At 42.0% G+C, this 27,978-nt stretch overlaps 1 protein-coding gene across 1 annotated transcript; it reads right to left on the reverse strand.

The window, feature by feature from the left end:
* On the reverse strand, positions 1-27,970 carry mrpl39 (mitochondrial ribosomal protein L39). The gene is made up of 10 exons (XM_020532746.2): positions 26,836-27,970; positions 20,135-20,341; positions 15,330-15,469; positions 12,366-12,465; positions 11,355-11,422; positions 5,949-6,061; positions 5,231-5,296; positions 3,483-3,636; positions 1,111-1,158; positions 1-971 (listed from the first exon to the last, which is right to left on the reverse strand). The coding sequence occupies exons 1-10, from the start codon at positions 27,062-27,064 to the stop codon at positions 921-923; spliced, it is 1,176 nt and encodes a 391-aa protein (XP_020388335.2). The 5' UTR covers positions 27,065-27,970; the 3' UTR covers positions 1-920.
* Between the last annotated feature and the right edge of the window lie 8 nt (positions 27,971-27,978).

A 27,978-nucleotide genomic window follows, 5' to 3' on the forward strand; every position in this document is an offset into this window, starting at 1 on the left:
TTTTTAACACCTTTGAAGAAAATTTTTATTTTCTTGAGTACCAAAAAGTAACAAATAGATGGAAACTTGGGGAAAAAAGACAAGTCCTTCATCTATTCAGATTAACACAGGTCTTCTTGTGCTTGCCTGCATGCCCTAGGGAAGGATGGAGTCTGACCTGATTATGATATCCTCCTAAATTGAGCAGTCAGTTAACATCCACATCCAGATATCGGCCTTGGCCCACCTGGGGCGCATTGGGAGTGCACGTCAGAAGACTTCTCATGCAAAGCATGTGGTTTTACAAGGCTGTATACCCAAGAAAAACCAGCTCTGTGGAACTGTAACTCAAAGAATCTATGATTTCAAGAAAGTAGAGAAAACTGAAGGCCTAATAGTTTTATCCCAATCCTGACATGGAATGATATACTGCTGGCCATTTGTCCCATCGTACATATTCTTTCTGTGCAAATTTCTTCTCTTCATTTATATATCCACTCTCATTTTGAAAGTTACTTCCCTTTTATTTGTTCATGGGATATGGAAATGCCTACATTGCTGCAGATCTGGAGTCACATGCAGGCCAGACTAGGTGCGGATGGCAGATTTCCTTCCCTAAAGGACATCAATAAACTGGATGGGTTTCTACAATGGTTACACAGATTTTATTGAATTCAAATTTCACCATCTGCCACAGGGCTCTGGATTACCTGTCCAGTGACATTACCAGTGCACCAGCTTCTTCCCCAAGTAATCAATCTGTTTTCATCACCCTTCTTGTGTAGCACATTCCAGATCATTACTCGCAGTACACATCCTTCTTCAACACAACAGGCTCATTAAGGATAATATTTTATATTTTACTGGGTGCATAATCAATCAATTTACTCATATTACAAGTTTTTAAAAAGCAAGTTGGTTGATTTCTCTGCACAATCTGTTCACGATGCTCTCGCTTCCACTGTCTGTGTGTGACCCTGGTCTTTTGTAATCTGCAAAACACAAAAGAAGAGGGGAAATGAACAGTGTGTCAAGTAGCATCACTGTTGGGCACAAAACAAACCAGTTTCCCAAAATCAATTATGCAAACTTGAAAATACAACAAAATTAAACCAAACTTCTCCAACTCACCAGCTTCTGGGATCTCTGCCTTAATCTTTCCCACACGGAGAAAAGGACCTACCAGGAGGTTGGAAATAAAGAGTGGATTATTACATTGCAAGAAAACTGAAGAAGAAAAAATAAATAGGAATTAATTTAAATCATTGTTAAATAGGCATCCTCCAATTTTAACCATTCATATTGTGACACAATGAGAAGGAACCCCTTGGTGTCAGTGACCATAATATGATAGAATTCACCCTGCAGTTTCAGTGGAAGCAGCTGGAATCGGATGTTACGGTACTACAATTGAGGAAAAGGTAACTAAAAGACAAGAGGGAGGAGCTGGCCAGAGTTGTTTGGAAGGGGAGGCTAGCAAGGAGGACGATGGAGCAGGAATGGCTGGAGTTTCTGAAGGGAATTCAAGGAGGCACAAATATTCATCCCAAAGAAGATGAATAATACTAACGGGAGGGTGCGGCAACCATGACTGACAAGCGAAGTCAGGGACAGCATAAAGGCAACAGAAAAAGCATACAATTTGCCGAAGACTAGTGAGAAGCAAAGGATTGGAACATCTTGAAAAACCAACAGAGGGCAATTAAAAATACATTGGAGAGTCAGCAAGGGTCAAGATGAAATTCAAGGGTAAGCTAGTTGGTAACAAAAAAGAAGATTGCAAGAGCTTTTTTGAGATATATAAAATGTCAGAGAGGCAAGACTGAACATTAGACTGTTAGAAAATGAGGCTGGAGAAGTAGTAATGGGAAACGAAGAAAAAGTAGAGGAACAGAATAGGTACTTTGCATCAGTCTTCACAGCGGAAAATACCAGTAGCATTCCAGAACTTCAAGGGAATCAGAGGGCAGAAGTGAGTGTAGTAGCCATCACTAAAGAGAAGGTGCTGGGGAAGCTGAAGAGTCTGAAGGTGGATAAATCACCTGGACCGAATACACTACACCCCAGAGTTCTGAAGAAGATAGCTGAGGAGATTGTACAGGCATTGACGATGATCTTGCAGGAATCACTGGGGTCAGGGGGGATCCCAGAGGATTGGAAAATAGCTAACATAACAACCCTGTTTAAGAAAGGAGGGAGGCACAAGGCAGGAAACTATAGGCCGATTAGCCTGACCTCGGTCATTGGTAAGATTTTAGAGTCATTACTAAGGAAAAGATTGCGATGTACTTGTAAGTGCATGGTAAAATAGGCCTGAGTCAGCACAGCTTCATCAAGAGGAGACCATGCCTGACAAGTCTGTTAGAATTCTGAGTAGGTCATGGAATACACGCTACAGGTTCCCCTCCAAACTACAGATCATTCAGGCTTAGAACAATATGCCACTCTTTCACTGTTGCTGCCTCAAAATCCTGGCTCTTTCTTCTAACAACACAACGGGTGTCATTACACTCCAAGGACAGTTTAAAAGTTCACCTTGTCCAGGGCAAGGAATGCTGGCCTAGTTAACAATGCCCACAGCCCAAGAATGAATGAGGGAAAAAAAACCTCAGTGAGGAAGCTGTATGGCTTATGGACTCACACAGCAGTGGAGGCCATTCAACCCACCATACCATTAATAGTTCTTTGAAAAAGCTATCTAATTAGTTCCACTCCCTTGCTCTTTCATTATAGCTCTGTAGTTTTCTAAGTATTGATCCAATTCCCCTCTGAAAATTCGTATTGAGTAATTAGGTTGTTACATTATGTACCTTGATGAAAAGGTCATTAGCCCATTCATGCTTGTGTATTTATGAAGCTTTTATTTAGTTTGTAATCACCTTTGTTTTGTTTTGTTTTGATCAGACAGTCAGAGTGCAATATCTACAATGAAAGATTAAATCAGCAAAGAACTAACCCCTGCAGCTTTACCAGTAAGTGCCATGGGAACATAATAACTAGGGTTATTTATTTATGATGAATCAAATGCAATTTGAAATCAAGTTTATTGTCATCATAACTTTTCACTTTTCGTTGCAGAGAAGTGGCCTGCTCCTTGCCCTCTGCTAGTCACTTTATAAGCCATAGTCCAGGAAACTGAACCGTCCCTGTTCATTCTCCAATGAAGAAATCACCTAATCTCAGTTCTTTGCCTGAGACAGTGAATAGTATTCACAGTCACTGCCACTCCACCATTCTGCAGTTCAGCTGTTATTTTGATTTTACCTGCTTCCCTAGCCATTAGATGCATCCCTTGTTATTTTGGTAAAGTAGATCAGCAGCAAACACTTAGCGAGGCTGGCATCTACTAATTTACATTAGACAGTACTAACACAGAGTGCCAATCAAAGCCACTATAACCAGGACAAATTGTAAAGAGGTTAAATAAAGTTTGGGTCTCCCAGTTAAATTAAGCTAGTATTAAACATTATTCAAACATCTTACCCACGTTTGTGTCAGCGTACCTTCAGATGAATGGGCAGAGAGATCCCCTGGAATCTTCGGACAAGTCCAGACTCGGTTGTTTTCAGGTTGTGGGCAGCAGTAATCTCATATTGCGAGCAGACACTGGTCCTGGAGACATGTGGTCCATTGCTGACATCTACAAAATCACCGATCCTATACAGACAGGCAGAGATTGAGAAACTTACATTTATATTGTGAATAGTTTGTTCACATTCAAACAGTTAGCAGGACTTACGCCAGTCAAAATACATCACAATGGTGTTACTAAGCTTATTTCAGGCATTCCTAAACAATATGCCATGCAGAAAAGAGCTTTGCAGTCAAAGCTATTTATTGTTAAGTTATATGTTCAATATGTTACGTCAAAAATTTGCACTCTTACACTCTAAACTAATTAGTTTAAATCTTCATATAGGTTATGAGATCTTAGATTATTCTGCTAATAGTTTTACAGTCCAAGGTTATGTGAAAGTAAAAGGAAAAAGTTCACACCTAGCAATACAGTTTACTGAAATCCTAATGATCACACTGCACTACAACATCCAGTTCAACACTTTTGACTGTCCAAATAACAGCAGCAATTCAGGATTTACTGTAGCCCAAAATTAAATGCTAAACAATTATAATGCTTGAATAATGAGCCATGTCACTTGCAAGTCCAAAAGAAAGGGAATCACAACTCACAAGCCCACTTGCTTAAATTGATTACATGTACACCAATATTCAAGAAACTAAACAACAATCACAGAGAAAGGAGACTGCTTGACAGACAGCCCATCCACCACCTGAAATCTCTACTCCTCTTTTTTTTGGCATAACATGACTGCAGTGTGTAGCATCTACTGGATCCACTGCAGCAAGTCATCATTGCAACTTCGCAGGCAACTTCCACCTTCACCACATGACTACAACAGTTGACGGCAAAATTTCACCATCGTATTAAGGTAATAAGCAATGAATACTAATTGGTAGCAACACTTGTATCATAAGAAACTAGGCCTGTCAGCAATCAGTATCGGTAAACTCCTTCAACTCACATTAGAAGCTAAGGAAGTGGGATGAGTGGCTGTGGCCACGTAACTACCAGAAGTTTTTGTACATTTTCTTCCTCAGGAAAAATACGCAGAACTGTGTGCTTTAATTAAGAATTAACAACATAGGAACAAAAAAGCACAATAGATTGTTTGACCCCATGATCCTGCTCTGTCATTTAGTAAGATCACAGCTAATCTATCTGACTCAATCCACATATCCCTGGAATCTCTTAGCACCCAAAATTCTATTAACCTCAGCCTTGATCTCAACAACCGAGCATTTGGAGTCTTCTGAACAGAAAACACCAAAGATTCATTATCTCTATGTCAAATTTTGGTATTTTCAGTCTTGAAATGCTGACTCCTATACTGAGAGACTTCTTATCGTAAACACACTAACCAGGGGAAATGACCTGTGTATGCATATAAGTAAATTAGTCCAAGTTGCTCCCTCCACCAGTGCTTCATCCTAATCGATCAGATATAAATGCATTCCCCAGATCCAACATCCAAATTCAAAAGGTAAGGTCCCTCAACAGAATGCTTTTCAAGACTTAGCAGGATCCTCCACAAAACAATTCCTCCTGCTCACCTACTTTTAATGAGATTGTAGGGAAAATACTTTAGAACATTGCTCTTCTCATTTACGATGAAACCGATTCATCATTGCAATGAACTAGTCAGTGTCACGGGATAACTAAAGCAGTTCCCACCTGTACAGCTTTACAAGCTTGTTGGGATTGAGGGAAGCCTGCTCCTCAATTGCAGCCAACTTGTGTCTGTGAAGAAGATAAGGCATGTTAAGCACCCTGTACACCCAAAGCACTCATATTGCCAATTGATAGGCATTCAGTCACATATATAGTAATCATATGGATTGTTAAATATACACAAATATACCCATGAGGTCATACTATATATTGTCTATATACCTGGGTTTGATTCCCAGATAATTTTAGCTTTTCACATGCATAGTGATAGGAGGTGTGCTGCTATGAACCCATATGACAAAGAAGTGAAAATAGAAAGTCATCCAGGGTTTCCCATCCTCATCAGTGCCTTCTGATGGCAAGTGTGGTGAGTTTGTGTCCCTTCATGCATTCAGGGGGAAATCAGCCTTCTCTATGCTGAACTGGGTGGTTGAATAACACACTGGCGTTCCCTATCCAATGTTCACACAAAAAGAATGGTCACTGTGGCAAGATACTGAAAGGCTGTCAGAAACTGTGGAACTGTAACAGCCAGATTCAGAATAGGGAAGAAAATAGGGTACACAAAAGAAGGCAGATAGGGAAAAAAGGAGCCAGTTCTAAACAGCAACAGCAGAAACACAAGAACTGCAGTGTGTTGATTGTCTTGTAAGAAAAACTGCAGCTGCCTGGAAAAGTTACAGCAATGCAGAAGCAGCTACTCAAATATCCCAGTGCTTACTTGTTCTCCTGAAATATTTCCACAGCAACCTTGGGTGCCACCTCCAATGATTCAAAGGGCAAGTCTTTATGAATAAGCATATGAGCGTCTTTGCTGAGGGAACGCAAGTTCTCCTGGAATGGAGAAGACAGAAAACACAAGACAATGAGAACAAGGCTTACATATGTAAATAAATCCTTTCCCAAACCACCTGTGGAGGAGACCAGTGTATATCTGATACAAGAGAATAAAAGGATCAGGGAAATCTGCAGTATAGAAAGTAGTCACACAGACCACTGTGTCTGAATTTATCTTTCCTTCCTTTAGAAGATGGAACACTCTACCTAGGGCAAACCCTATACCAAATTTAAAAATTTACAAATTTAGTGGCACACATAAAAATAGAAAATGGCAAGCTCCCGACAAACACCAAGCCACATTCAGAAGAAGGCCTTAGCTCAAATTGCTGGTCTCTACTGTATTTAGCTACTCTCTGGCAAACAGTTTGATGCAGTATAATGTGACGCTTTTCACTGTTAAAGAGTCTGAGATACTCCTACTTTTAGACTTTTGCAGGCTCTACTACAGAACTGGGCACTAGCAGGAATAGTGTCTACAGAAAAGGAAGGAGTGTGTGAAAAGAATTCAGAAAAATTTATATTTTCAATATTTAATTTAGAAAAGTCTCCCTGAAGGGAAACTCTATTATGGAGTATGGCCTCAAGGGAAAATGTGTCAAGTTTGGGGGAAATTCAGAGCAAGTAAGTAATCCTCACCTTCTTTTGAATGAAGGCCACTACACAAAATTGTTCATCATTGTCCTCAAAAATGACAGAAGCAGGACATTTCTGGCCCTGGTCGCCATATAAATGGCCACTTGGTAGTACAAGGGCAGTACTTGCATGAATGTCTGCTGGATTCAAAAGGTAATTGACTGGGTGAAGACCTTTGAGACAAAAGTAACTGTAACCTTTGTGCCTCATCCCCATATACTCTCACTACTCACTCTAATGGAAATCAAAAAAAGGAACATCAGGATTGGAATGGGCCATTCAGCTCATCAGGACTGTTCGTTTAGATCATGGGTTGATGCATATTCCAGCTGCTGCTTAAATCCATGTTCCTCGATACTCTCACCAAATCAAAATCTACCTCCAACTTGAAAACTCCAATTCCAGTCCCAACATCTACAGTCTCTTGGAGGAAGAAAACTTCAGATTTCAAATGCCACGTGTGTTAGCACTCCATATCCAGATCTTTACATGCTCCAATTTTACAAAAGTGGTGCCACTTGGTTCATAGCGCCTGTGCCACCTTTCTGAAGGAGCTTTCTAACTTAAAACCACAGCATAACTTGCTGTCTGTAATTCTGCAAGTTAGTTCCCGTCAGATTCATTCTCCGCAAAATCAATACCCAAATGCTTTTTGAAAGTTTCTATGGAATGTTTCCACCAGACTTCCAGGTAACGTGTTCCATGCGTCACTGAAGCCTGCTATGTGAAGAAGTTTTACATTTCCCCACTAGTTCTTCCATAAAATATCCTTTACATCAGTTACACACAATGACAGGTCAGTACAGAGAGAAGGTGGCATGTTGTCAGAGGGTCAGTATTGAGGGTACGTTTCACTGCTGGAGGGTCAGAATTGAGCGAATTGCTGCACTGTGGGAGGAAGCATCACTGTGATGAGATGTTAATCCGAAGTTCTGTCTGCCCCCTCAGATGGACACAAAAGATCCCACAGCCACCAATAAAAAAACAGCAGAAATCTCCATGTTGCCTTTTTTTTTTGGGTCTGGTCACACTTGGGAGGCCTGTTCAGTCCCTACAGTTGGCCTCAGTGCCTAGAGGTGTTTTGGGGTAGGGGGCAGCAATTGCAGTTTGTGTGCGTGTGTCAGGGCAGGGAGGGAAGAGGAGGGTAATTTAACTGCGATCCTTCTAGATCACAGTGCTTTCTGTGCGAGAGGACGGCATGGCTAAAGCAATGCTGTCCTTCTATCTAAAGGACTGGAATATAAGGATGCAGAAGTTATGCTGCAGTTATACAAAACCCTGGGTCTGGGTGGGATGTTTTTCGAAGGGTCAGTGCAGACTTGATGGGCTGAATGGCCTCTTTCCACACTGTAGGGATTCTGTGATTTTATACTCCACAAAAGAATCAAAACTTAGATAAAACAGGGGGATAAATACCCCAGGATAAGCTAATTGTAAAATCCTTAGGATAAAGCAGCTGCCTTAGATCTTCACTCTTTACAAGTTTCTCCAGCCATGGACACAGTTTTCCATCATTTTTCAAAAGTCTGCACTAGGGCTTTAGCCAAGATCACCGTTTGAAATAAAGGTATTAATGTTAAGTTTACAGCTCACTGTGAGCAGATTCTCTTCTCTGCCTTCAGGCAATGAATTTCATGTATTGCAATGATGAAGCTCCTGCTCATTCTCTCAGCAGTGTCAGGAGATTCACAGCCACCTATGAGCAAGGCTGGGCCGAGAGTGACATCTTGTGGATAAAACATTACACAGCATCTGGGGAAATGCAGCTTCCTTTTACACTAATTGCAAAACCCATTCCTGGTAAGAGACAGCAAGCTCAATGCTCTGCTCAGCTGTTCATGACACTGCGCTCCAGTAAAATATGAATTATGCCTTCTTTTCCTTTATAGGCAATCCCCCAGGATCGAGGACGGCTTGCTTCACTTCCAAGTCAATAGGTCTGGAGATGGATGATAGGCCCAAAGCTCAAACTGCAGCCCTCTGCCACAGGCAGGGCAGGAGCAGGTACTCTGAGAATCGGGTAGTTTTGTGCACTCAATCCGCTGCCTCGAATAGACCTTTGTATGATCTCAATGTGGGTTCTCAATTTGTTCAGTGCCATGTCGAACCTTCTCTATTTTGGTCAGTCACAAGCCTGTGGCTCCAACGGGTTGGAGGGAATGTTTGACCACTTCATGGCTCTTTAAGGACATCCCCAGAACATTTCCGCTGTTGTCCGGGAAGTTTCCTGCCATAATCAAGTTCCAAATAGAACAGTTGCTTTCGGAGTCTGGTGTCAGGCATACAAATAACATGGCCTCCCAAGAGGAGCTGGTTATAAGCACGTTGCACCTTGATGCTAGGCATGTTGGCTTGGGAGAGGATCACCTTTCTTGCTAACAGATTTGAAGGATCTTCTGAGACACTGAGTGGTATTTCTCCAGTACTTTAGGTGCCTGCTGCAAGTTATCCAAGTCTCTGGAGCATATAGAAGCACGGGGATCACTGCTGCCCTGCAAACCAAGACACAGCTCTCAGGTTTTAAGTGCAGGTCCTCAAATAGTCTTTTCCACAGGCAGCTGAAGGAATGATCTGGCACACTGGAGGAGATGATGAAATTTCATCATTTATGCCCGAGTTCAGGGAGCGAGAAGGATCCCAGGATATGAAAAATTGGTCCACATTTTCCAGATCTTATCAGCATAGGTATTAAACACAATTGGGAAAGTGACATTCACATCTTGGAGACACAGAAACTTTAGGCAACTTGATTAAGATCTACAATGCAGGTCAGGTTCTTCTAAATAAAGAAACAAAGGGAAAAGACTTGCATCTACAATGCGCCTCAGAATGAACTGTCCCTACATATGAAGGAAATCAGTCAGAAAGATCACAGCTCAAATGTCAGACTATGCTCAGTTAGCTGTTCTCAGCTACGATGGCCAATTTATTCCTAGATGATCAATGGGCCACATATAAGATATCCCTCCAACTCATTCCGAGATAGTAAGAACTGCCGATGCTGGAGTCAGAGATAACACAGTGTGGAGCTGGAGGAACACAGAAAGCCAAGCAGTATCAGAGGAGCAGGAAAGATGACATTTCAGATCAGGACCCAAAACGTCAACTTTCCTGCTCCTCTGATGCTGCCTGGCCTGCTGTGTTCCTCCAGCAACACACTGTGTTATCTCTCCCTCCAACTCATCCCTGGATTTACATATTTCAATCTGCTTCCTACTAGCCTCTCTCAGTTCGTACACTAACTTTCACATGGTAAGTGACTAGTTTTAAAATGGCATGAGTATTTCATTGATAGTAGGAACTGCAGATGCTGGAGAATCTGAGATAACAAGGTGTAGAGCTGGATGAACACAGCAGGCCAAGCAGCATCAGAGGAGCAGGAAAGCTGACGTTTTGGGCCTAGACCCTTCTTCAGAAATGAGGGAGGGGAAGGGGATTCTGAAATAAATAGGGAGAGAGAGGGAGGTGGATAGAAGATGGATAAAGGAGAAGATAGGTGGAGAGGAGACAGACAGGTCAGAGAGGCGGGAGTGAAGCCAGTAAAAGGTGAGTGTAGGTGGGGAGTTAGGGAGGGGATAGGTCAGTCCAGGGAGGACGGACAGGTCAAGGGGCCTAGTAGGTAGGAGATGGGGGTGGGGCTTGAGGTGGGAGGAGGGGATAGGTGGGAGGAAGGACAGGTTAGGGAGGCGGGGACAAGCTGGGCTGGTTTTGGGATGCGGTAGGGGGAGGGGAGATTTTGAAACTTGTGAAGTCCACATTGATACCATTGGGCTGCAGGGTTTCCAAGCGAAATATGAGGTCCTGTTCCTGCAACCTTCGGGTGGCATCGTTGTGGCACCGCAGGAGGCCCAGGATGGAGATGTCGTCTAAGGAATGGGAGGGGGAGTTGAAATTGAAATGGTTCGCAACTGGGAGGTGCAGTCGTTTGTTGCGAACCGAGCACAGGTGTTCCGCAAAGTGGTCCCCAAGCAGGACACATCTGCTAATGTGGTATACTGTATCCGCTGTTCCAGATGTGGCCTCCTCTACATCGGGGAAACCAAGCGGAATTCCATAGTAAGATCCTAGGAAGCTGAAGACAAAGCTACTAATAGTGGAGATATCAAGCTAGGATGCGCAAGAGACAAGTTTTGGAAGAGAACAAGTATCTCAAAGGATTATAGAGCTAGATGAGGTTACAGAAATAATTTGAAGTTCACCACAACCCAGCAATCTGCAAACTTCCCTCACCAGCAGTAATTTGCCTCTAGCTGATCTTGGTCTTGTTCTTATATGAAACAGCAATTAACCACTAAATGATCTTTCGTTTATCATATTTTCAGCCTTAAAAAGAGAGGCTTAGACACAGCTCAACCTTTGCTACAGAATAGCGTGTGCAAATAATATATAAAAATCAGGAAGGTTACTCACTCAATCTGATATACTATGAACAATACCAAAAGGAATAATCGGCAGGCATCTAAGTTTAAGTCACATTGCCCAGGGATAGTTTTCCCCTTGGTTTGGATACAAACATTAGAAATTCATTACATTCTGTGGTGGGGAGGTCAAAGGGAAAGTGGGTGTGGGGAAGGGGCCCCTTTTAAATTAAATCAGAGGATGGCTGGTTGGAAACTTCAAGCAAGAGGGAACAGATCATTGTCAGCACACTTACCACAGAGGGTGTCCAGTCATTTAATCTTCCATCCAATATAACGTCATAACAGAAAGCTCCAGAAATCACTGTGACAGAAAATAAATATCACACTGCAATAATCTCAAAGTGAAAAACATATTATTACTGAGGACAAGATTTGTATCGTTATCAGTTCCTTGACCGCTTAGCAGCTTAGGACTATTACATTTGTGTTGGTGTCTCAAGCATTTTGAAGTTGGTGAATACTTGAGTAACGTTCTGTGTAAAGGTTAGAGGAGTCAAAAGCAGAGTCGATGCCTCTTGACACTTTCCAAGAGGAACAATAATGGTTGCTCCCTTTCTGTCCCAATCGAATCCAACACAGAATGGTTATGACTTCTCCGTTGCTTTGCACATGTCAACTGTTGGATCAATTGATACTCACTCACCTCCAAATCACAATGTTCCGTTTTCAAGCTCCACTCCAGAGCTTGATCACAGAGAGCCAGGCTGTCACTCCATCAACAGTACCGATGGAAAGTTGGCCAAATAAATTGGCCAGCAAATCTAGCAGTCCCAGCAGCATCAGAAATCAGTAGTGGGCACTGCTGGGACTATAAGCAGGCCTCAGTGGCAAAAGACACCCCAGAATTCTGTACTTCCCTGCTGCTTGATTGCTTCAAAACACAGATTCCCCATTCCTGTGTGCATGCCAAGGCCGGGTGTCATATCAGACAGCACATCACCATTGCAATGCACCACAAAGGACATACAGCAGAGATATAAGCCATTCCACTCAACTAGTTGGGAGTTTATTTTCAAAACAAACCTCCCCCCACCCTTTTTTGCGTCCTTCTACTACTTTCCACCCTCACCTGTTTCTCAAACTTAAATATGTTTACACTACTCTCGTCAAGTGACCCATGTGGCAGCAAGTCTGACATTCGCAATTCTCCCTGGCAACCAGGAAGATGGCAAATTGACAGCTGTATTAAAATCAGGAAGTAAAACATATTAAACACAGTTTTCTTAAAAACAACATTGGAGTACCTGGTATTTCTGGTGCTCTAATCAGTTCAACATTGTACTCTTCCTTAAACGCTGTTTGAAGAACATACCCCATGATCATAGCGCATGAACGCCAGTAAGCCTATTTAAAAATGATGCAGAACAAACATTAAATCACATCTCCTCAAACATCACAAAACCAGGATTAGTAGGAGGGAGGCTTACATAACACCTTCTTTCTACCCCTAAAAGAAAACTGGAGCTGTCAGATTCTTGTAAAACACTTTTGATTCATTTTTATTCTAATCCAGAGGGTGACATCTTAGCTTTGTTACTGGACTCTGCAAAACAGCAACAAAATGTTACAAGATGTACAACTTATTGTTCATTCTGGGAGTCTGTAAGCACAGAGCTGCTTTTGTACATGCCAAGATATAAATACCAGAAGTGTGACATTGCAGTGATACAAATACACAATTTTTTAAAATCTATATCTCTGTAAGCAGAAGATTTCCCCAAAGGAGAAAGTCAAAAGGACAGTGGGGTAAAAGGTTGATTTGAGGAAATGTTTGATTTCAGAAAGGGCATTGGAAGTCATCACCAATTCAATAAAGAAGAGTAGAGGGAAGGGCTTTTATTTAGTTTTTATAAATGGTTACTGTCAGTCAGAGTATCTTTTTAAATTGGGATACTTTGGTGAAAAGCCCAAGCCTATAGACAGCGAGAAAATCTAAACATTAAAATGACCAATACTAGCAAATTTCCTTACCACTTCCAACACTCCGCGTCAATTTTACATCCTTGTCATAAACCTTCCCCCTCAGCCCCACCTCCAGCTTTTTGCAAACTCAATGGGCTTTCCAATCCCAACACCAGCTGAGTTGCCCACCATACTATACCCTATGGTGGAGCAGGTTAATTCCCAACATAGTCAATCAAGTGATGAAACCCTCATGTATTCCCATGTTACCTCCATACTCCACCCTTCAGGCAGTTACAGTCAAAGAGAAAGTGGACAATCGATATTCAATTTTTATCATTTAACTTTAATGCCAAAGTCATTCATGGAGTAAGAACTGATTTGAACAAATCCAAAATCAACTAGTCAGGAGTTTATTCCCAACACAAGCCTCCCACCAACATTCTTCACATCCTTATAAAATGGTTGCTGCGATCACCTGACATGGTTGCAACAAGCTCACGAACCTATCAGCAAACAAGGATTGGTCGGAGCTGAAATCAACGTCATTATAAAACAGCACCAAAACTCAGATCTCTCAGTTGACTGGTACCTTTCTGGAAGTTACACATTGAGATGAAAGGTTGCTTGTACAACATTTGGCTTGGGAAAACAAACAGCAGACTCAGGAATATACCAATGGATCTTTATTAACAACCGTTTGAGCAGCAGTGGGGAGGCTGGGAAAAATGGATTTGTGAACAAGAACTGGGAGACTCTCTTTCTTTCTACCTCAACCTCACACACAAGCTGTTGAAGCAACAGCAACAGCAACAGAAAACTCCAAGACATCTGAAGCCTTGCAATTACAGAGTAAACAGCAGCTAAACAGTTGGACTATTTTTCATTCTCACAACTCAAAGTCTCGAAAAAAACTGTAAACTGCAACGGCCTTTATCTTCCTGTCCACAGTAGATTTCCCTCCTCCACTTTGTTTGTAAGCGCGTAACCCATGATTGCTCTGTGCTAAATAGAAAAACAAAAATTGTGGCAACTGACCAAGAGGAGATTAAAAAACTGAGAGCAAGTTACTGGTGTAGAGATAGTAGCAGTTGGAACAATGCAGAATATGACAAAGGTTAAAAAGGGAATGAAGCCACAGAGGGGGCCAGGTAAGTTTATAAGACAGAAGGTGGAAGGGAAATTTCACAGTTTCAGCATCTTGAAAATAGAAGACCATATGAAAAGCCAGCGTTTTGAGCTTGCAGGAAGGTGATGCCACTTTTACAGCTCAGGAGGCAAGTTCCCAAAATGTAATCACCATTCCATTGTGTTCACATAAATGTAACAGTGCAGCACAGGAAGGATAGGAAATGGGCAATGAACTAACAGAAAACTGCTTTTGTAAGTAGCTAGATGTTTGATTGTAAAACAGCTGTCAAACTTAAGAATGTGCACTGGGCGTGTGATTAACTGCACTGTATAAAATGGTGACAACACAAAGGGAAAGTTTAGTGGATAATTCAAGTTCAAGGATATATCAAATATTCCAAGATCTAGTAAATGTATGAATTTTTCATAATTTGTTCACTTGAACTGTGAAAAACATAAACCGTAGGGTCAGCAGACCCAAAATGTTAACTCTGATTTCTCTTCAGAGATGCTGCCAGACCTGCTGAGCTTTTCCAGCAATCTCTATTTTTGTTTCTGATTTAAAGCATCTGCAGTTCTTTCAGTTTTTAAACCGTAGATATATCTTTCCCAGCTGGGTAATCTCCGGAGATAGCATTTTGAGCTGTGCTAGTAGTTACAATCTTGTTTCTGGTGGTGGCTGTTGTGAGATCTGTCATGATACATTAATAACAATCTGTGAGAAATCTATTGGCAACAGTTTTTACTGCCCTCTTTTATTAAGCTACTGTTTTTAATCAGAAGAAAACAGGTTATAACAGTTTTGCAACAGAAAACAGTGGGGTTGAGAGGGCCAAACAAGCATCATCTCCATACTCATCACCTGTCAAAGCACATCTTGTAATTGCAGTTGAATAAATTGGTTTTGTGGCAACATCCTTCCCCCAGCAATTGATTTACTAGAATAAAACATTCCCCCATGTCTCCAACATTCAGAAAAACAACCATAAATAGGCAATCAAGCCAGAAGGATCTTAGTTTCAATTTCCGTCTGCTAAGCTAGCTGATTTGACGTGAGATATCAGTAAGCTTTCTAAAATTGACACAGCGTCCTGGGTTAAAGAGTGATAAAAATGAAGCTAAAACCCGTTGTCATCTCTGTCCACACTAATGAAATCACAGTGTAGAACCTTTACCTTATTAACTTCTTCTGGGTTCTCATCCTTGAAAGTCAGGAACTGAATGTCACAGGATTTGTTGAGGGGTTTATACATATCCCAGACTTCCCCATCCACAAGTGCAAGCATAGAACGCTTTACACACCATTCACTCATATCTGTGCAGACAAGAGAGATTACAGAATGAAGCAGCTCATGATTCTAAAGACATCACAGATTCATTTCACAAAAACCAACAACTGCTTGGATTTATACAGTTCCCTTTGCATGGTAAAGCATCCTAAGTGACTTCACAGGAGCATAACCAGAGTAAAATCTCAACACCATGCCACATGAAGATATACTTACAAATAACGAGCAAAGAGCTAAAACTGACAGGTGCATATCTGAATGCATGTAGCATTAAAATAAACACAGATGAACTGAGAGCGCAAAATTAATAAAAAAGATTTGTAGCCATTAGATATAGCTGCAGGATGACATAAGGAAAACTGGAATAACAAGAAAGTAAGAAAAGGTGGATGGGTGGCTCTGTTAGTTAATGAAGGTATTCGTGCAATTGACGGTGATAACTTTTTTTTTGATTTGTTTGCGGGATGTGAGCATCGCTGCCTGGGCCAGCATTTCTTGCCCATCCCTAGTTGCCTTTGAGAAGGTGGTGCTGATCTGCATTCTTGAACCGCCGCAGTCCTCCTGCTGTGGGTTCACACACAATACTATTAGGGAGGGAATTCCAGGATTTTGAGCCAGGTGCAGTGAAGGGAGAGCTATATATTTCCAAGTCAGGATGGTGAGTGGCTTGGAGGGGAACTTGGAGGTGGTTATATTCCCATATGTCTGACACCTTGTCCTTCTAGATGGAAGTGGTCGTGAGTTTGGAAGGTGCTGTCTGAGGATCTTTGGTAAACTTCTGCAATGCATTTTGTAGATAGTAGTAGCAGTGTGTACTGAGCATCGGTGGTGGAGGGTGCAGATTCTTCTGGATGTAGTGCCAATTAAGCAGGGTGTTTTGTCCTGGATGGTGTCAAGTTTCTTGAGTGTTGCTGGGGCTGCACTCATCCAGGCAAGTGGGGGGTATTTCATCACACTCCTGACTTGTGCTTTGTAGATGGGGGACAGGCTTTGAGTGGACAGGAGGGGAATATCTCGCTGCAGTATTCCTAGATTCTGACCTGCTTTTGTAGCCTCTGCATTAATATGGTGAGTCCAGTTGAGTTTCTGGTCAATGATAACACCCAGGATATTGATAGTGGGGGATTCAGTGATGGTGACACCATTGAATGTCAAGGGACAGTGGTCAGTTTGTCTCTTATTGGTGATGGTCACAGCCTGGTATTTGTGTAGCGTGAATGTCACTTGTCAGCCCAAGCGTGGATATTGTCCAGATCTTGCTGCATTTGAACATGGACTGCTTCAGTATGTGAGTCGTCACGAACGGTGCTGAACATTGTGCAATCATTGGCAAACATCCCCACTTCTGACCTTATGATGGAGGGAAGGTCATTGATGTAGCAGCAGAAGATGGTTGGGCCTAGGGCACTATCCTGAGGAACTCCTGCAGAGATGTCCTGGAGCTGAGATGACTGACCTCCAACAACTACAACCATCTTCCTATGTGCCAGGTAAGACTCCAACCACCGGAGAGTTTATCCCCTGAAACCAACCCATTGATTCCAGTTTTGCCAGGGCTCCTTGATGCAACTCTCGGTCGAATGCAGCCTTGATATCAAGGGCTGTCATTCTCACCTCACCTCTGGAATTCAGCTCTTTTGTCCATGTTTGAACCAAGGCAGTAATGAGGTCAGGAGCTGAGTGGCCCTGGTGGAACCCAAACTGGGCATCACTGAGCAGGTGCTACTTGACAGCACTGTTGATGGCACCTCCCATCACTTTACTAATGATCGAGAGTGGACTGATGGGGCAGTAATTGGCCAGGTTGGATTTGTCTTGTTTTTTGTGTACAGGATATACTTGGGCAATTTTCCACATTGTCGGGTCGATACCAGTGTTGTAACTGTACTGGAACAGCTTGGCCGGGGAGCAGCAAGTTCTGGAGCACAGGTCTTCAGTACTATTGCTGGAATGTTGTCAGGACCCATAGCCTTTGCAGCAGCCAGCATCTCCAACCATTTCTTGATATCACGTGGAGTGAGTCGAATTGGCTGAAGACTGGTATCTGTAATGCTGGTGACCACATGAGGAGGCCGAGATGGATCATCTACTCAGCAATTCTGGCTGAGGATTGCTGCGAAAGCTTTAGCCTTATCTTTTGCACTGATGCGCTGGGCTCTTCCATCATTGAGGATGGGGATATTTGTGGAGCCTCCTCCTCCAGTGAGTTGGTTAATTGTCCACCACCATTCACAACTGGATGTGGCAGGACTACAGAGCTTAGATCTGATCCATTGGTTCTGGGATCGCTTAGCTCTGTCTATCACTTGCTGCTTTTGCTGTTTGTTGGCTTCACCAGATTGATACCTCATCTTCAGGTATGCCTGCTGCTGCTCCTGGCATGCCCTCCTGCACTCTCCATTGAACTAGGGTTGATCCCCTGACTTGATGTTAATGGTTGAGTGAGGAATTTGCCGAGGTTACAGATTGTGTGGAGCACAATTCTGCTGCTGTTCTTGGCCCACAGCGCCTCATGGATGCCCAATCTTCAGTTGCTAGATCTGTGTGATAGTGCCACACAACACAATGGAAGTTATTCTCAATGTGAAGGCAGGGCTCTGTCTCCACAAGGACTGTGCGATGGTCACTGTTACCAATACTGTCATAGACAAATGCAACTGCAGCTGGCAGATTGGTAAGGAGGAGGTCAAGTATGTTTTTCCCTCTTGTTGGTTGCCTCACCACCTGGCACAGACCCAGTCTAGCAGCTATGTCCTTTAGGACCCAACCAGCCCAATCAGTAATACTACTGCCCAGCCACTCATGGTTTGCCTAAGTTCTGAACCTAAGTTCAGAAAACCGAGATGCAGAAACAGTTTGGGGTAGAATGATATAGGAAGAAATTCATTTGTGGAAGTCGTTATGACTTCTTAACATTAGCATGGGGTATAAATAAAGAAATAATGAAAAATAAAAACAGAAATTGCTGGAAAAGCTCAGTAGTCTGGCAGCATCTGTGGACAGAAATCAGTCAATGTATCGCGGGTCCAGTTCTGAGGAAGGGTCACTGGATCGAAACATTAACTCTGATTTCTCTCCACAGATGTTGCCAGACCTGCTGAGCTTTTCTAGCAATTCATGTTTTTGTTTTTATTTCCAGCAGTTCTTTCAGTCTTTAAAGAAATTATGAGAGTTTGTCAAAAAGGCATAGTGATAATCAAGGGAAATTTTAATCTACGTAACAACAGAAAAGTCAGATAGTCACAGGTAGCCAGGTTGAGGAGTTCACATAATGTTTTCAGGTTAGTTTCTTAGAACAGTATGTTCTGGAGCTGACTAGAGAGCAAACTATACTAGAGTAGGTGTTACGCAATGAGATAGGAGTACTCATTGATCTTATACTGAAAGGCCCCTAGGTAGCAATGATCATAATTTTACATCCAGTTTGAAGAGACAGAGATGGGGTCTGCAATTAATTTTTAAAATTTAAATAACCACAATTGTGAGGACATGAAAGCAGAGCTGCATAAAGTAAGTAGTTTAAAGGATAGGTCATTAGGGATGCAGTGGCAAGTATTTAAAGAATAGTTCAGAATATACGGAATACATGAATTCCAATCACAAAGAAAAATACAAATGACAGACTCACTACCCGTGGGTTAACTAGAAATGTAATAAGACAGTTTCAGACTAAACAAAACTGGATAAAGACAAGAAGCATGTCAGAAGATTGAGCAGAATATAAAAAACAGCAAGAAAGATCAAAAAATTAATAAAGAGGGCAAAACTGGAGTATGATTTTCTCTAAAAGCTAGACAGAGCCAGCTAGAAGTAGAAAAATACATAGTAATAGTTTCTATAAATATTTAAAGAAGAAAAAAGTTAACCAAATCAATGTTGGGCCGATAGAAAGTCAGTCTGGAGAATTAATAATGGAAAGAAAGGAAATGGTGGCTGAATTAAACAGGTTTTTTGCATCTGTCTTGATTACAGAGAATATTAATAACATCCCAGAAGCATAAATAAATCAAGACATGGTAGAAAGGGAGGAACTCAGGAAAATCAATTACCAGGGAAGTGACACTGAGCAACTCCAGAGCTGTATGCTGACAAGTGCTTGGGTCCTCATGGATTTCATCCTGGAGTCTTTAAAAGAAGTGGCTACGAAGTGAATTGAAGCATTTGTTTTAATTTAATAAAGTTCCCTTGATTTGGTGTCAGTACCATCAGAAAACAAGAATGAAAATGTTAATTTTGAGGTATTGTTGGAACACGAGCCAATGAAGGTTTCCCTCCCATCTCCATGCAACCTTCAACTTTGCACCAACAAGCCCTAGCAAAATCAGAGTCAATAGGGTCAAAATCTCTCTCAGATGCAGTCATACCAAGCACATCCTCAGCCTTAACAATGCCAATGCTTTCCTGAGCAGCCTCTCAACTTCAAATTATCTGTAATCTTCAGCACAAGTAAAACTCTGTTCTATTGCTGACACACAACACGTCAAGCTCACCGATTACAGGACTCTCAGCTGACCCACAACAAGTTTTGCTTTGCTTCATCACTTTACCTCTATGCCTTCAGCACAAACTTCTTATTCTCTCATTTAAATATCACCATGACTTTGCTCCTCCCTATCTGCTACCTTGGGCAACCCATTGATGGAAACTCTCAAAACCTAAATTGTTTACTAATTTATCAAGCACCTACTTACGCATGGCACAGTTGTAGGGAGTGGATAGGCCTTTGTTCATGATGAAGACCGTTCCAGGATCAGGTGTCCCCACATGTTTAACTTCAATTTTCTCAATCCTTGGGATCAGGGCTCGTTGTCTGTCTTTCTCCTTGTCAAATAACTGGCTGCGCTTCTGAAGCAGCTCTGTGCTCGCCAGGCAAGAATCTGCAGCTGTTGAAAGGAATCCTGTACAAGGGAGAACACAAACGTTAGTCATACAAGCTTACAGCACAGAAGGACAGCATTCAATCCATTATGGTCTTTAAAAGAACTATCCAATTGGTTCCACATTTCCATTCTTTTCCCCACAAATTCTTCCTCTTCATGTACGTTTCCAATTGCCTTTTGAATCTTACTATTGAATCTGCTGCCACTTTCCTACCAGGCTGTGGATTTCAGCCAACTCCCTTCTGGTTCGTTAGGTAATTATCTTAAAACTGTGCCCTCTGGTTTCAACACATCCTGCCAGATTCTGATTATCTAGCTATCAAAACTCTTCAGGATTATGTGGCACCTGATATTTGCCATTATTCAGCTCAGAAATTTTCTCCACGCTGTTCCAATCAGATAAACAAAAACAACAGCATTGGATGAAATTCTAGGAAAACATAGGAATGCAGGCACACAAGTAATCTGATCACCCCATCAAGCCTGCCTTGCCATTCTAGATCATGTTTGATCATCCTCAAAACAATCTCCCCATACAATCTCCTTATGCCTTGATGTCATTTGTCTCGAGAAATCCAATTTCTGACTTGAACCTGGTCAAAGATTGAGCTTCCACAGTCTTCTGGGGTCAAGAATTCCAAAGATTCATCACTCAATGAAGAAATCCCTCCTTAACTCAGTCTTATATGGCTTTATCCTGAGATTATGTCCCTTAGAGTCACCAGCCAGGAACCCGTCATGCCCTGTAAGACTTTTCTAAGTTTCAATATTACTTGTCACTCTTCGAAACAGTGAAGAGATTACATACACAATTTCCACAAAAAACAATGTTTCCATCTCAGGAATTAGTCTGGAGAACCTCCATTGCACTCTCACAATGGCAAGTATATCCTTCCTTATATAAGGGAGTCCAGAACTTTACATGAAAATCCAAGGCTCTGCACAAGAGCAACAAGATCTTAATGAACACAGCAGGCCAAGCAGCATCAGAGGAGCAGGAAGGCAGACGTTTCGGGCCTAGACCCTTCTTCAGAAATGGGGGAGGGGAAGGGGGTTCTGAAATAAATAGGGAGAGAGGGGGAGGCGAATAGAAGATGGATAGAGGAGAAGATAGGTGGAGAGGAGGCAGACAGGTCAAAGATGCGGGGATGGAGCCAGTAAAGATGAGTGTAGGTGGGGAGGTAGGGAGGAGAGAGGTCAGTCCGGGGAGGACAGACAGGTCAAGGGGGCGGGATGAGGTTAGTAGGTAGGAGATGGGGGTGGGGCTTGAGGTGGGATGAGGGGATAGGTGGGAGGAAGGACAGGTTAGGGAGGCGGGGACGAGCTGGGCTGGTTTTGGGATGCGGTAGGGGGGAGGGGAGATTTTGAAGCTTGTGAAGGACTTCCCCACCTACACTCACCTTTACTAGCTCCATCCCCGTCTCTTTGACCTGTCTGCCTTCCTGCTCGCCCTGCTGTGTTCATCCAGCTCTACACCTTGTTATCTCAGATTCTCCAGCATCGGCAGTTCCTACTATCTCTCAGCAACAAGATCTTGTTTACCCCTGAGCTCAAATTCTCTTGAAATGAATACCAGTAAATCATGTGCCTTTCTAATTGCTTGCTGTACCTGCATGCTATCTTTCAGTGACCCATGGAAAAGTACGAAATCCTTCTAGATACCCGCACTTCCCAATCTCTCATCATTTAAAAAAAATTCTACTTTGCTGTTTTTATCTACCGAAGTCAATAACTTCATATTTACATTATATTCCATCAGACATGTCTAGCCCATTCACTCAGTGTGTCGAAATCTTCTTTAAGTCTCTTTGCATCCCTCCCACAACTTGCATTTCAGTCCAGTTTGGTATCATCTGCAAATCTGGAAATATTACACTGGTCCCAACATTCAAATCTTTTATATAGCTTGCAAACAGTTGTTGGCCTAGAACTAAGCCTTGAATTACCCCACTACAGCCTGCCATCTGCAGAATGATCCCTATTCTTACTCTTTCTGTCTAGTAATAATTTAACTTGATCTGTGCATTCATATACTCAACCTTTGGGCAATTTTATGTGCAGTCCCATAGACTGCCTTTAAAATCGGTTATTTTAATGTTATTCTCCATTTTGATCCCATTTGACGCTTGTCTTTGCTTCATTAGAATTCAGGAATTTGAATTCCTTTGTTGATCACTGTGGCTAAAAAGAGGGCTTCACTTGAATGCATTGTTTAAACTTACACCGATCTACACTGGTTCAATTAACTCTCACTCTAACCCTACTTCTATACTTCCACTACATAAACATATTCAAAGTAAGTTAATTTGGAAGTTTCTAATGTAAACCTATTACACTATAATTACAATTATAATGCCCTACAAGAGCAACATTACCAAGATTTAATGACAAGGGAAACAAGACGTGAATAATCCTTGCAATTAGCTCTATCATTCTAGGATATCACGGCCAATCTGATTACGGTCTCAGCTCCAGATTCCCACCTACTCCCAAAAACCTCTGACTCCCTTGCTTGTCAAGAACCTATCTATTTGTTTCTCAAATATGGGCAATGACTCCACCTCCACAGAGAACAAACTTTCATAGACTCGACACTTATCAAGAGAAAAAAAAAGTTCTTGTCATCTCCACCGTATTTTTAAATCCCCAAGTTTTACATTTTCCCCGAAAGAGAAACATCCTTTCAGCACGCATCCTGTCAAGTCCTCAGAGGATCCTGTATGTCTCAATAAGATCAATTCTTATTCTTCTAATCCTCAATGGATACAGGGCCAGCCTGACTTTTCCTCCTAAGATATCGCTCCAGCCCAGCTATCAGTCGAGTGAACCTTTTCTAAATTGCTTCCAACACATTTCATTTAAGTCCTTTCTTAAATGAGTTAGGATAGTCCTCTTTGGAGCAGAGGACAATGAGAGAAGACCTAATAGATAATTTCTCCTTATTTGTATATTTCCTTTGGGAAATGGGTCAGCACCAGAGGACACAAATTTACAATAACCACTAAAGAACTTGAGATGTAATTGTCCTCATAGGAGAGGCTGAGTTAATGCTACAGAAGGGAAGCAGAGATGTTAGGTAAAACCATTTTCCTTGTTTTTAACCCTAACTTTGCTTGCATGATTTAAACTTAATAAGTTACCTTGTCCAAATGGAATCAAAGCAGGCCCCGGGTTGTGAATGGGTTCTATTCTAGAGTCCACTTTCAAGACAGAGCACAATGTGGTACAATTGAAAGCAGCCATTTGTAAGTACAGAAAATGTTCGTCAGGTCTTTAAATTTTAAAACTAAAATTTTAAAACTTATATGATCATAAGCATGAGTGTACATAAGTCAGATGTTCAAAAGTCAGGCAACCTCTGTACATCCAAAGTTGCTGCAGGAAAATGGGGTGGAGGTCATAGATCCTCTTACCACAAAATTTCAGTATACTATTGTTATGAGAATGGTGTCAGAGAATTAGAGGATTTCAAAGCTTATATTCTTTTCAAGTAAAAGGATAGGGGTACTAATCAGGATAGTTCAGCCAGTCAGTTTAATGTGAGCAACAGGTAAACTACTGTAGACATTATCAAGTACAAAATTCATTCTCACTTGGAAAAGTATCAGTTAATAAGAGGCAGCCAGATTTGTGAAAGACCTGATTGTTCAGTGAATTCAGAAGGTTGATCAAGCCAGCTGTTTTACATAATGGACATCAAAAAGCATTCCATCATGTTTTCTGTATTCATTCATAGACATGCGCATCGCTGGTTAGGTTAGCATTTAAGGCTCATTTCTAATTGCCCCTGAACATATGGTGGGGAAGTACCTTCTTGAATCTCTGCAGTACATGCATTAGCCTTGGTCTCTAGTATAATAGTTCAGTAACATTACCACTATACCAGGGTCTCACCGTTATGTATTAACAGGCACATTTGGAAAACTGACGCGCATGGCATTGAAGGGAGGATGGGTACTTGAATATCTAACTGACAAAGAGATACAAGACAAACATTTGACAAGGATAGACTGTATCTGACAGATGCAAAAAACACAGAGTGCTCCAGGATGCCCCAGTGTCCTGTATTCTGCCCATTGTTCTTCTTGTGCTACAGAAGGGATATGGACGCGGGTACGGGGAGTACAATGCAAAGGTTGCAAATAATATATAATTTGTGAATGTTGTATGCGGTGGGGGCATAGTATTAGACATATTGGTAAAATGGGCAAACATGGCAGATCGACCTAATAGAGATAAATTTGAAGTGATGCGCTTTCAGGGTAAAATATGGCAAAGCAACATGACAATAAGGTGCATTAACAGAGCAAACCATCCCCATATTATTTCATAGAAACATTATCAAAATCCAAGTGAAGCAAGAAGATATTTGGACGGCGACAAATAAAAACTTTTATCAAGGAGATAGATTAAGTAACATCTTAAAAGAAGAAGTAGTGAGATTGAGTGAGGAAATTACAGAACTTTAGGCCTAGGAAGCTGTCAATGGTGGAGCCATTAAAATTGGAAATGCACAGGAAATGAGAATTAAAGGAACTCGGAAATCTCAAAGCAGTGGATGAGGTTACAAGGTAGTTATCAACTGAACAACACAATTTTGAGGGAGATGAAAGGCAGAAGGACCTGATTTTGCAGTTTAATGAAACATTAATAGCAACAGAAGAGTTTGATAAGCAATTAAGAAAATACATGGAATAATTGGTAAACAGAGACAATGAATATAAATACAAAGTAGTTGTGGTAAATATTTACAAAGCTCTTGTATTCACTAGAGTATTGGGTATAGTTCTGGGCACGGCACCTTAGGACACCGGTCAGGCCATGGACAAGTACAGAGAAAATTTATTAGGAAGCTATTTCAATTTAGCAAATTATTATATTCAGAGACTCGAGAAGCTGAAATGGAAACTGATTCATAGACAACATTGCTCAATTGTTGATAAATGGAAAGTCTTTTTGGATGGACAGCAGCATCTTTCTGGTAGGAAACAATGGAGGAACATTGTATACAAACTTCAGTACTGGTGATATGTCATGCCAGGTAGGCAGGCTATAAGTCGCAATGATTGGCTGACAGAATTTACAGCACACTCTTAATTGTTCACAACTGTTAAGGTACACGATGTACTAAAACAGCCCATGCTTGTAAAAGGCAGAGCAAAAAGTCAACTACGCTTCCCAAATGCAGAATCACAATCAGTCAACAGTTTTGAGTGCGTTCATTAGGATACTAAAACTCAGTTTGAAGATCAGTCAGTCTTGGAACACAGATCAATAGAACAATTGAGTGAGCCATTCCCTGAAAACAAAAGGAATATTTTTAAGCTTTGCACTTGTTGAAATACCCAGTAACTTGGGAAACTTAAGTCTTCCCTACAATTTCCGCCATAGCAACAGATCAGCCATCAAAGACCGATCAGTCTTTTCTTCTATAAATTTCTGAAGTTCCGAAGGTGTACCAGACTTGAAGCATTAACTGTTTTTCTCTCCACAGATGCTGCCAGACCCACTAAATCTTTCTAGCGCTTTCTGTTTTATTTCAAATTTCCAACATCTGCAGCATTTGATTTTTAACTTTAGACTGTTTTATCTTACATATTTTCACTGGGGGGTCAATTAACACAGTTGGCTTGATGTTTTTCACATATAACTGAAACTCTATACCTTTTTCATATTTCCACACACATACAAACCAACACAAAGAAAAGAAAAGAAAAAGTAGTCAGTGAAGCAGAATTACTATTGACCAGAACCAGAATTGGACTAACTATATAAATGCTGTGGCTATTTTAGAACGGAAATAAGGAGAAACTACTTGAGCCAGAGAGAGGTGAATCTGTGGAATTCACTGCCACAGAAGGCTGTGGAGGCCAGGTCATTGAGTACATTTAAGACTGAGATAGATAGGTTCTTGATTATCAAGGGGATCAAGAGTTACAGAGAGAAAGCAGGAGAATGGGGTTGAGGAATTTATCAACCATGATTGAATGGCGGAGCAGATTCAGTGGGACAAATGGCCTAATTTCTGCTCCTATGTCTTATGGTCTTATAACATGTCAGACGATAGGAATCATGCAGGAACTAAGTCATCTCCTGATTCACTGACCACCACCAGATGGCCTCCACAGCTGTTGTTGCCCATTAGCTAGGTTACAATACAGAATGATGCCAAAAGCATAGGTTCAATCCCTGCATTGGCTAAAGTGACCATGATGGGCTCACTTTCTCATACTCACCCGTTCCCTGAAGTGTAGTGACCCTCAGGTTCAACTCACCACCAGTCGTCTCTCTCCCCAATGAGAGAGCAGCCCTATGGTCTAGTAGGTCAATGCCAACTTTTATATTTTCGATTGCAATTTAATGCCTGTCACATGGCGGATTGTATTGTACGGCATATTAAACCTCATAACGCAAGTTACGAGTTGGAATTTACCCCTGCAACACAAAGAAAGTACAAAAATTCTCTTCAGTAGGGGTAGAACGTGATCCGGAACCAAATGTCAGATACTCACGAACACACGGAGCCAAAACCCGTCGGACGCAGCGAGCAGGCATGGCGATGAAAGCGGCGAGGGCAACGGCAATTATCCGCGACCCAGTAAAATCAACAAGGTGATCTATTATCGATCGTATCGAAGTACACAGGACGCTCAGTGCCAAGTCCAGCCGCCGGCGGCCGTTGCCGCTTGGTATAACAACCCCCTGGACTCCTCCGGTCAAGATCCCTCCCCCAACACTCATGCACGGCCCGTCGGCCCGACGTCCGTGACGTCGCACGCACGCAACCTTGCGTATGACGTTGCTAGGTTCCGCCCATTGTGCATGTTCTGCGCTGACTGGGCGGGGCCACTTGATCTCTGAGGACTGTTCGGGTTAGGTCCAATGCAACTGGAATGAGAAGGGAGGGTTGGAACAGAAACTGCTGGAAAAGCTCTGTGGACAGAAAGCAAAGCTAACTTCTCGAGTCCAGTGACTCCTGTAGAATCCTAGAAACCCACTGTGCAGAAAAAGGCTATTTAGCCCATTAAGTCCACACTCATCCACCGAAGAGCATCCGACCAAGACCTATCTCTCAAACCGCACATGGAGTTTTAACCATGGTTGATCTGCGCACTACGGGGCAATTTTTAGCATGGCCAATCCATTTAACTTGCACATCTTTGAACTGTGGGAGGAAATTGGAGTGAACCCTTGCAGACGTGGGGAGAACGTGCAAACTCCACAAAGACAGTGACCCCTGGCTGGAATCAAGCCTGGGTGCTGGCGCTGTGAGACAGCGATGCTAACCATGCGCCACTGTACTGCCCAGTGTTTAACAATGGGCTCACTGTTATTCAGAATGTTCTTGCAGACGATTGGAGGGGAATTACAAAGGGAAGATAATTTTTAAAGTGAGAGGAGGCTGACAGGAAATACCTTATCGCTAAGAGGCTGATGGCAGCTGGAATGCACTGTCTGGGAAGGTAATTGAGACAGGAAACCACACAACCTAATCATTGTCCCTAACTCTGAGCCAGGAGGCCTGGTTCCAGTCCAATGTGCTCCAGAAGTATGTAATAACACATCTGTACAGTAAATGTGACTTTGTAAACTTTTCACTGCCGTGATGTGAGTCCATATGACAATAAACCTAATTCTAATTCTAGTATTCAAGA

The sequence above is a fragment of the Rhincodon typus genome, chromosome 11 (genome assembly GCF_021869965.1).
Source record: "Rhincodon typus isolate 14 chromosome 11, sRhiTyp1.1, whole genome shotgun sequence".
Lineage (NCBI taxonomy): Eukaryota > Metazoa > Chordata > Chondrichthyes > Orectolobiformes > Rhincodontidae > Rhincodon > Rhincodon typus.